General features: G+C 44.5%; 1 protein-coding gene across 1 annotated transcript in view; it reads left to right on the top strand.

Moving 5' to 3' along the window:
• The window catches only part of cemip (cell migration inducing hyaluronidase 1), a gene marked incomplete at its 3' end in the record, with an annotated part of 220,520 nt that extends 209,903 nt beyond the window's left edge, over positions 1–10,617 (top strand). Inside the window, 2 exon segments of the mRNA XM_084308248.1 lie at positions 6,953–7,138; positions 10,341–10,617. Coding sequence (XP_084164374.1) covers positions 6,953–7,138; positions 10,341–10,617 — 463 coding nt within the window.
• Positions 10,618–10,824: the final 207 nt, after the last annotated feature.

The following is a 10,824-nucleotide window of genomic DNA, read 5'->3' as shown; positions in this document are numbered from 1 at the left end:
CGTCTTTCCGGTGTTTTAGACGTCGCTCTTTTATTTTGAAACCCCCAGACCGGAAGTATTATTGCTGCTATCGCTAGCGGCTTGTGTCGTCCGGTTCAGTGTTGTTGAGCTGACGCTAAATACAAATGTTGAGATTGTTGGTGAACAACTAACTTTAGGTTAGTTTTAACGTTAGCTAGCAGCAGGGATGGATGCCGTTGTGCAAATGCAGGCAGCTACAGGCACTCGAGGAAGAGCTGCTGATTTTAATCGGCAGGAGAGAGAGAGCTCGTCAAAGCCGTATATCTCTGTGGCTGTAGTGCGGTCGTAGGCACGAAAATGCAGCTCAAAACTACCTGTTGTATTAAATTAATTGATTGCTGTTTAACTTGTCCCTGTGTCCAGTCCTTTCGATTAGCCCCACCCGTTCATTGTAAACAATGATGCATGTAATTATATTAACGTTACTGTGTGTTGTAGCTATGTTAATAAATTCTGAATGGCATTAACGTTAGTTGGGTATGATAGCATTGAATAGCATCAACGCTAGCTGGCAGGCTACAACAAATTCTCACAAGCTGGCATCGTAAAATATCAATCAATATCAGCCATGGGAATACTGTTTACTTTTAATCGTCAAGGTAAGAGGATTTGAAGGCGTATGCTATGGAAGTCTTCCCCTGCAGCTCCACTTTGTTGAAATGTACATATAACTAGGGCTATAAGATAACCACCGGTTAATTCGCGATTTTGTATTGGTTTGTCATGACAAACCAATTACATAATCCAACATATGTGTAAAAAAACTAACATATTCCAGTTGACTGTATATTTTTGGAATGATTCGTTACAAAGAAATCAATACTTCCATTTGTATAAATTACGTTAACTATCGAGGATAGTATTCCTGCCTGCGGAACCAATATTATATGACAGCCCCATTCGCTAACCAACCAATCAATGCTACGCAACATCCACGCAACATCTAATCTAGTTAGATTTTTGTGATAGGTATGCAACATCCTTGCACATCCTCTGCAACCATGTTGTGTTGCAATTGCGTCGCAGTCGCGTTGCAGTTGCTCGAGCATGTAGAGCCCTTTAGGCAGAGATGCTGGGCGCCGTATACTGTATGTAATTACCAGCCACCCTTCAGTCACCAGCTCACAGCTGGAGAATACACCCTCCCGTCAGTGGCGGGGATTAAACTGGTGACCTTTTGGTTACCGGTGGGCCTTCCTACCTCCGCCCACTTTACAAGTTCAAGTTCAAGTTTCAAGTTTCTTTATTAGTTGTCATACAAAAATACAGAATACTTTTATATGAAATGCTTTTTTCTGTTCTGCTCCTGAGAGTGTGCTAGATAAAAATAGATAAGTATAAAATAGAAGGTCAAGTACGTAAACAAGTGTAAACAAAAGTGTTCAATATACATATATACAATATACAATGCAGAGTATAAAAAAAGTAACTGAGTTACAATACAATATACAGTACAATGCAGAAATGGGATGAGGTACAACTTAGGGTAAGGTGCAATGAGGTATGAGTTGTAGTGCAAATCTCTTTACCAATAAATATAAAGTGTCTAAAGTGGGTAAAGTGGGTGCTACAGTGAGTTGTTTGTTTAAAGTGGGTGTGTACGTGTGGATGTGTGTGCTATGAGTGTATTTGATGGTTTGTTACATAGTGTTATTGTCGTTGAGCATCCTGATGGCCTGGGATAGAAGCTCCTTCTGAGTCTCTCTGTGCTTGCCATGAGACTCCGGTATCGCTTGCCTGACCGCAGCAGTTCAAAGAGGCAGTTGTTTGGGTGGCTAGAGTCTTTGATTATTCTCTTAGCCTTACCCATGCAACGCTTGTTGTAAATGTCTTGGAGAGTGGGAAGCCCACCTCCAATTGTGCATTCGGCTGAACGGGCCACTCTCTGTAGTCTGCTATGGTCTTGTGCGGTGCTATTCCCAAACCAGGAGGTGATATTGCCAATCAGGATGCTCTCTATTGTGCATGAGTAGAAGTTCTTGAGGATCTTCTGACTCACTTTGAACTTCCTTAGGCGCCTAAGGAAGTAGAGGCGTTGCCGTGCCTTCTTGACTACACTGTCAATGTGTGTGGTCCATGTCAAGTCCTCGGATATGTGGACTCCGAGGTACTTGAAACTGTTCACTCTCTCAACCGGTGCCCCGTCGATGCTGAGGGGGCTATAGTCCCTGACCCCCGACCTACTAAAGTCCACAATCATCTCTTTTGTTTTGCTGACGTTCAGGGAGAGGCAGTTCTCCTGACACCACCGCGCCAGAACCTCTACCTCTTCCAGGTAGGCCCTCTCATCGTTTGCAGAGATCAGGCCCACCACTACTGTGTCGTCAGCCAATTTGATGATTGTGTTGTTGTTCCACTGTGCCACACAGTCGTGTGTGTACAGCGAGTAGAGGAGGAGACTCAGAACACAGCCCTGGGGGGCCCCTATGTTGAGGGTGATGGATGAGGAGGTGCAGTTGCCTGCTCTCACCACCTGGGGTCTACCCGTCAGGAAGTCCAAGACCCACTGGCAGAGGTCATAGTTCAAGCCCAGGTCCCTGAGCTTGGCTATGAGTTTGGAGGGGACTATGGTATTGAATGCTGAGCTGTAGTCGATGAATAGCATTCTTACATAGTTCCCCTGCCTCTTGTCCAGGTGTGATGCTGCTGTGTGCAGCACATGGGCTATGGCGTCCTCCGTGGACCTGTTGGGGAGATATGCAAATTGCAGGGGGTCCAGGTTGATGGGGAGGGAGGAACAGATGTAGCCCTTCACAAGCTTCTCAAAGCACTTCATGGCTATGGAGGCGAGAGCTACAGGGCGGTAGTCGTTGAGGCAAGCGGGCGTGGATTTTTTGGGTACAGGGATAATGGTGGACTTCTTCAGACAGGTGGGGATGACAGCCTGTTCTAAGGACAGGTTAAATATGTCAGTGAAGGGCGGCTAGGTGGTGTAGTGGGCAAGGCACTCGCCATCAACGCTGGAGACGCTGGGTTCGAATCCAGCTCTCGGCGTTGCTATCAGCTTGGCTGGTCGTTCATACTAACACAATTGGCAGTGTTAGGGGTGGGAAAGCTGATGGGTGGGTCCTGGGCGTTGTGGACAGCGACCCCTACAGTTCGGTCGGGGCGCCTGCACAGCGAGGGTAGGATCTGGAGGGAGGTAGTGTGACCTTCCACACGTTACACTCTCCCGGTGAGAATCTGCGCTGCCAGGCTGGCTGCCGGCTGGCTGCACATGCGTCGGAGGAAAGCATGTGACAGTCTCCGGCCTCCCGGACCAACAGTAGGGGGGAGTGCGCAACAACCAGGAAGGGGGTTGGGAATTGGCATAACGACTAAAACAGTGGGATGGGAGAAAAATGGGAAAAAGGGGGGGGGGAAAAGATAATAATAAAAAAATATATATATATGTCAGTGAATACCGGGGCCAATTGGTCGGCACAGACTTTTAGGACGTGACCGGGGATACCGTCCGGTCCTGCTGCCTTCCTGATTATTCACTTTCTTAAAGGTCCTCCTCACCTCCATTATCTGAATTAAAAAAAAAAAAAAAAAAAAAAAAAAAATCTAACCCTAACTAACCGTACTGTCATGCACTTGTCCTAATAAACTAACCTACACTGTAGCACTCAACACTTTGATGAACATTGTTGCTCAGCTGATAGAGTTGTGCCCTTCCTGATGGCTTGTCGTACAGAACTTGTAAGTCGCTTTGGATAAAAGCGTCAGCTAAATGACTAAATGTAAATGTAAATGTAAATGTCACCTCATGTTCTGTTATCCTACATGAACCTCTATCCCAGCGTACTGAAGCCAGCGCTCTCATGAGACATGAGGTTCTGGCTACACGGGACCTATACTCTTACAGTAACCTGAGACGCCCAGAGGAGCTCCCACTGGAGGTTGGATGTTGCGCAAGAGCTTCCGGGGGCTTCCGTTACCCATCTGGACTGGAAGTAGGATCCCCCTCCCCCTCCCCCTCCCCTCCCCAATGGGGAAACATCCACCGGTCAGCCAAGAGGAAATCCCCTCTGGCCAGAGATATTGTATTACAGTGGGCTTCAGACAAGGATACTCTGCCACACATGGAAAGTGGAGCGTTTAACCCTTTCACTACCACACTACAAATGGTTAACCCTTTCACTACCACACCACAGAATGTTAACCCTTTCACTACCACACTACAAAGGGTTAACGCTTTCACTACCGTACTACAGAAGGTTAAACCGTTCACTACCACACTATATAAGGTTAACCCTTTCACTACCACACTACAAAGGGTTAATGCTTTCACTACCACACTACAGAAGGTTAACGCTTTCACTACCACACTACAAAGGGTTAACGCTTTCACTGCCACACTACAGAAGGTTAACCTGTTCACTACTACACTACAAAGGATTAACACTTTCACTGCCACACTACAGGAGATTAACTCTTTCACTACCACACTACAAAGGGTTAACACTTTCACTACCACACTACAGAAGATTAATGTGTGGTAGTGAAAGGGTTAACCTTCTATAGTGTGGTAGTTAAAGGGGGGAGGTTTTAGCCTCTTTTTCCTGTGATGTTGCAGTGAATTATCACCAATAGGAATGCATTGTCTATGCACTACTCTGCCGTCAATTGGAGAGTGACGTCACCAACGACACATGGATAATCATGTGGAATTGGTGGCATAAATCTTTTTTTTTATATCAGCGAGCGGTTCCGGGTGGATGGTTGTTTTCAGTAGGTCCTTCCCTACACCGCGGAACACACAACCAATCACAATCTCACATGTCATGCAATCGAAACGCCGCCTCTGAGCGGCTTTTAGGCTACGTTCACACTAGCTTAGTGCTCAGGCTATGTTCACACTAGCTTAGTGCTCAATTCTGTTTTATTTTTGTATGCCTTATTTTGCTTATTTCTGTATGTACACTCGACTTGACTGTAAATCAGTTGCCTTTCGAGTTTAAATAAAGGTTTGAAATTCAATAAAAAAAATTTAGGACTAGATGAAATAAAATTAAATAATTTAGGACTAGATGAAAGTGGCCCGAATCAGAATTGAAAAGATCAGATTATATGTGATTTGTGCTGCTCACACTGTTGTGAACAAATCTTATCAGAGTATATGAGCAGAGAAGAGCACCTGGCAGCCGCCTGGCAGCGCACAGACCGCAGCGTCGTGGGCTATCCGCTACCCTAAATCCAGGTCACTCACGCACTCAGGGGCAGTAGGCCACAGTAGGATCTCGCTGCATACCAAACACACTTCCGCCTTACACAAGTTTTAGTAATGAACCCCCCCTGCCTGCTATACGATTTGTTGGCGCGTTCTACTGTCGGGCAAATTGAGCAGCTGGGGATTAAATGCCTTGCTCAGAGGCATATTCAACATTAGTGCCTCATCCCCTTCCCCCGCTCAGGAGCTCTCTATACATCTATGGCTATGAACACGTCCTCATAATGCTCTCTGTAAGTGAGGTCGCCAGCATCTGTCGTGATGAGTGAGTCACACTTCCAGAAGACGACAAGCAGCGAGATAAGAGGTTGCATCTTGAATCTAAACTACTTGGAGCGGTAGGGCCACCGTGCAGGGCCACCGTTTTGTAATGAATTTGATTCCCACTGAATTTCGACCAGAATTCTGGTTCTCCTTCTGCATACATTCATTAAATCCTCATTTCAACTCCAAATGATTGACGACACGCCCTCATTTCCTCGTGATGTTGAGCATACAAACATAATACAATACAAGATAAATACAATGAACAACACAATTACAGATTACGGTGGAAATACAAGTAATATTGGGATACAGATACAGTCATTGACCGTTCCTAGGTTTTCTGCCCCTAGTTGAACTGTGAGCAGACCATCCCAGAGCTGCGTGATGCACCACAGCAATGTGGTGACTGTGTGTCCTAACACACTGACCCACCCTTACCAGGAAACCCAGTTAATAGCATGGCCGTCAGCCATTTTCAAAAACACAAGCACGATAGTCAAGGAGAAGCATACTAAATATTCCCTATGGCCCGAGATTACCCCGAGAGAGCCGACCGGCCCTGAATACCTGCACCATGATTCTGTTCCCAATGTGTTCCAGAAGATGGAGCATACCGTAGACCTTTGTCGCCATCTGTGGGCAGTGAAGCTGAACTGCAAGTCAAGCCATAAAGCTGTGGTCTGACAGCTCATACTGCGCCTCATCTGTCATATTTATCACATTTTTTAAAAGTACATGTAGTGCGTTGTAAATGTACATTTAAATATACTTTCATTCAAACTCATTTCAACTTCAAATTTGTATTTATAATAGGTTGTGGTGCCGACCGTAGTGTTTCAACTTGTAATCTTTTACACGCTTGTTAATATTGATACACGAGGCCCACTGCTGTATTTAGTAGGATCTTGATAATAACCAGAAACACTTTAATACCAGTAAAACACCATGGAATGTAACAAATTGTTGAGCAATTAACTTCACTGCTGATGTCAGTGTTTTGTTAACATGAATAATGACTGAGCAGTGAGACAGTAAGGCAGGGTGAGGTATTGGGGTTTCTAGTTTTTCTTCATACTTAGCGTGTCAACTGTGTTTCATAGGCGGTGTTCAGTATTGCGGTGATTCATATTTTCTACTGGGGTTGGAAATGGGACAGACCGTGTTTAGTAATTGCACACAGTTGCTCTCTGATTGCAGCAGCGCTTCCCTAAAGCACCTTGTGACTTTATTTCTTGGCACGGAAAGTGTTTCTCAGATGAGAAATTACAGTTATACTTTCATTAAGATGCCCATTAAGTGACACCGCTGAGATGGCTAAGTCCCCCTGCGGTCCGGCTTCGCAAACCACACGTCGTAAAGCGTTAAAATATGCATGGAGTCGACATGAAACCGAATGAAAAAATATATACGAAATGTAAATGTTTGGCCCGCGATTCTTGTGCTTTCCAGGAATGACTGGATCAACGTGGGGATCTGCTATCCACAAGGCACCGCGTTCACCGTCATCTCCGACGTCCACAACCGGCTGACCAAACAGACCCGCAAGACGGGCGTGTTCATGAGAACCACACAGAGAGAGAAGACCGGCCACTCCAACCAGGCCAGAGGTTACTTCTACTGGGAGGAGGACACCGGGTAAGAGGAGGAACGGATGAGGGAGGGAGGGAGGGAGGAAGAGAAGGAGAGATAGGGAGGGATGGAGATGAACCACTCCCACCAGGCCAGAAGCTATTTTTATATATTTATTTAAACTCAGGGGTCAATTGAGTTGGACCCTCATTTTCATTGACGCATAGTTTGCATGATGACATCAACAAATCCAAACACATGCACAAATATTTTTGTGAAAGAAAAAACAATAAACAGTTAAAAAATGTAAGTTACAAAAATATAAATAGTAGTAGCAGCATTGTGCAATAGTAACAGAAGCAAGCAAAACAACTACAGGTCGACAGAGGACGGCCATTGATCAAAGATCTAAAACATCCAAGAGAGACAAGGGAACTACAGTTTATATGTCACAAGTCTTTCCGTGTTCAGTCCTAGCATGAGGTGTGTCAAGAACCCAGACACTGCAGACACTCACTGCAGCTTGAAGTATTACTACTGGGAGGAACAAACCAGGTGAGAGGGCTTGAAGAAGAGAGAGAAGGAGAGGAGAGGAGGGGTGGATGGAGGAAGAGAAGAGAATAGAGGAGAAGAGAGGAGAGGAGAGAAGAGGAGGGGAGAAAAGAGGAGAGGAGGAGGAGGAGGAGAGAAGAGGAGGGGTAGAGGGGAGAAGAGAAGAGGAGGAGGGGTGGATGGAGGGAAAGGAGAGGATGAGGGGTAGAGGAAGGAGAGAGATGGACCACTCACACCAGACCAGAGGCTATTGCTTCTGAGAGGAAGACACCAGGTGAGGGGGAAGGGATACGGGATGGAGGGGAGGTAGACTAGAGATGGGTGCTGGGAGATGGAGGGAGGGAGAGATGAACCACTCACAGCAGGCCTCAGGCTACTACATCTGGGAGAAGAAGACACCAGAGAGATGAGGAGAGGAGAGGAGTTTGAGGAAGGAGGCTAGGGAGGGAGAGAGAGGTTGAGGGAAGGACAGACGGACAGAGAACGGGCTCCATCACCAGGCTAGAGGCGAATACTATTGAAGGCAAGGGCGTAGGTTTAGTTTCAACATACTTTAAGTGGGGGGGGGTCTGCGGGTCCTCCCCCAGGAAATTATGAACACTTCATTTCCTGCATTCTGGTGTACTTTAATGCACCAATTTGTGCCTTTTCTGCCTCAATTTATGGTCCAAATTTCTTTATTTATATAAAGGAAAAGGCTACTGACACAAATATAATGGAATATAATGCAGTAAGGCTCTCAGGCATTCTTTATTGCTTTCAAATATTTATTCTCCTGTATTTTTTCTGCAAGATTCAAAACATATCACACGTGTTTGTTTTGTTCAAGGTTGTCTTTCATATTAGCTATATTTTTGGAGGGGGACAAATTGACCAAATTGACCCCCCCCCCCCCCCTAAATCTACACCTATGATTGAAGTGGAATGCCACCCATTTGAAGAATTCACACGTGTTCTTCCTGTGCCCCAGTTACACTTCAGTCAGGATTTGTGAACATGCATCATTTCTAAAGCTATAAATAAGAGAGAGAGAACCCTCCAATCGGTGATGTGACTTTGGTGTAAAATCTGGGTCTGCTCCGTAGACAGTGAATGGGGCCCGGAATTTAGGAGGCCATAAACAGTTTCTGTGTGAACTCTTACACCCGTATGAGGTTTTGATTATGGTTCAGAACTTCTAGCAATGCTAGAATATTTGAATCTACCGATCAGATGGACGTTATTGAGAAATCCTTTTAAGTAGGATCAGTGGGCACCAGACTCCTAATAGTTAGGATGGTTAGATGCAGAGGAAAAATCCCTGGTATATGTAATGTACTTGGTAATATATATTCTACTACTACTACTACTACTACTACTACTACTACTACTACTACTACTACTACTACTACTACTACTACTACTACTACTACTACTACTACTACTACTACTACTACTACTACTACTTCTAAATAGTTAGGATGGGAAAATACAGATGACAAATTCCTGGTATAATGTACTTGGTAATAAAGAGATTATACTACTACTACTATAGTAGAATCGTTCATTTTGAACAATAAAATAATCAAGAAATAACAATGTAAAAATTATTTGCTGTGAAAGAATAACCTTACTTGGTCCCAAGAAGAGGGTCTCGTGTATTATTGGGTTAGGACATTTACTGTACATTGGAGGGGGTTGGGTTAGGACATTTACAGGAGTTACAACCTCCCTCCTATTTACTGTACCTTTCTAGAATCGTTATTTTTGTAATTCATTTTGAACTGTATGACGTTTTTGCTCAGTTTAATTTCGTCATCTAATCTATTCCAGAGTCACCCCACAAACAGAAATACACAAGCTTTTAAGAGTAGTATGAACACACTGCTGTTTTAAATTAAATGTCCCTCTTGAATCGTAGTCCCCCTCTCTATCCAAGAACATTTTCTGAATTTTGCCAGGAAGTAAATAGTTTCTTGCTTTGTACATTATTTGTGCTGTTTTAAAATCAACCAAGTCCATGAATTTCAGAACATGACTTTAGAATCAGTGCATTAATGTGCTCATAATACTACTACTACTACTACTACTACTACTACTACTACTACTACTACTACTACTACTACTACTACTACTACTACTACTACTACTACTACTACTACTACTACTACTACTACTACTACTATTACAAATACTACTACTACTACTACTGCTACTACTACTACTACAACTGCTACTGCTACTACTACTACTACTACTACTACTACTACTACTACTACTACTACTACTACTACTACTACTACTACTACTACTACTACTACTACTACTACTACTACTACTGCTACTGCTGCTACTACTACTACTACTACTACTGCTACTACTACTACTACTGCTACTACTACGACTACTGCTACTACTACTACTACTACTACTACTACTACTACTACTACTACTACTACTACTACTGCTACTACTACGACTACTGCTACTACTACTACTTCTAAATAGAGTTTGATAATAGTGTTTAATAACAGTGTCTGGTGTCTCTGTGTGTGTGTGTGTGTGTGTGTGTGTGTGTGTGTGTGTGTGTGTGTGTGTGTGTGTGTGTGTGTGTGTGTGTGTGTGTGTGTGTGTGTGTGTGTGTGTGTGTGTGTGTGTGTGTGTGTGTGTGTGTGTGTGTGTGTGTGTGTGTGTGTGTGTGTGTGTGTGTGTGTGTGTGTGTGTGTGTGTGTCCCAGTCTGCTGTTTCTGAAGGTCAAGGCCCATAACGACAGGGAGGAGTTTGCCTTCTGCTCCTTGAAGGGCTGTGAGAGGATCAAGATCACGGCCATCATCCCCAAAGGCAGCCCGCCCAGTAACTGCATGGCCCGGGCCTACCCAAGGCACGCTGAGATGCCCATCGTAGACGTACCCATGCCCAGGAAACTGCCCAACGCCCAACTGGTGAGGAGGAGGGAAGGGGCAATGATGAAAGCAAATGACCAACCGTACAGTGCCTTGTCACACAGCCTTTAAAGGACCATACCAGACTGATTTTGACCTCTTGCCGTTACCAGAGATCACCGTCTTTTTAAGGTGCTCGACAACATTCAGCCACTAGATATCGCACTAGAGCACCAGCAAGTAATTTATCCAATCAGGTGCATTCCACGTGGGGGAAATGGGAAGTAGGGGAACAACATACATTTTGGACCTGGAATTTATTTTTTTATTATTCTTTTA

This window comes from Notolepis coatsorum, assembly GCF_963971535.1.
Source record: "Notolepis coatsorum genome assembly, chromosome: 2".
NCBI lineage: Eukaryota > Metazoa > Chordata > Actinopteri > Aulopiformes > Paralepididae > Notolepis > Notolepis coatsorum.
Note: the sequence above shows the minus strand (reverse complement) of the source record. Positions and strands in the feature narration are given on the sequence as shown.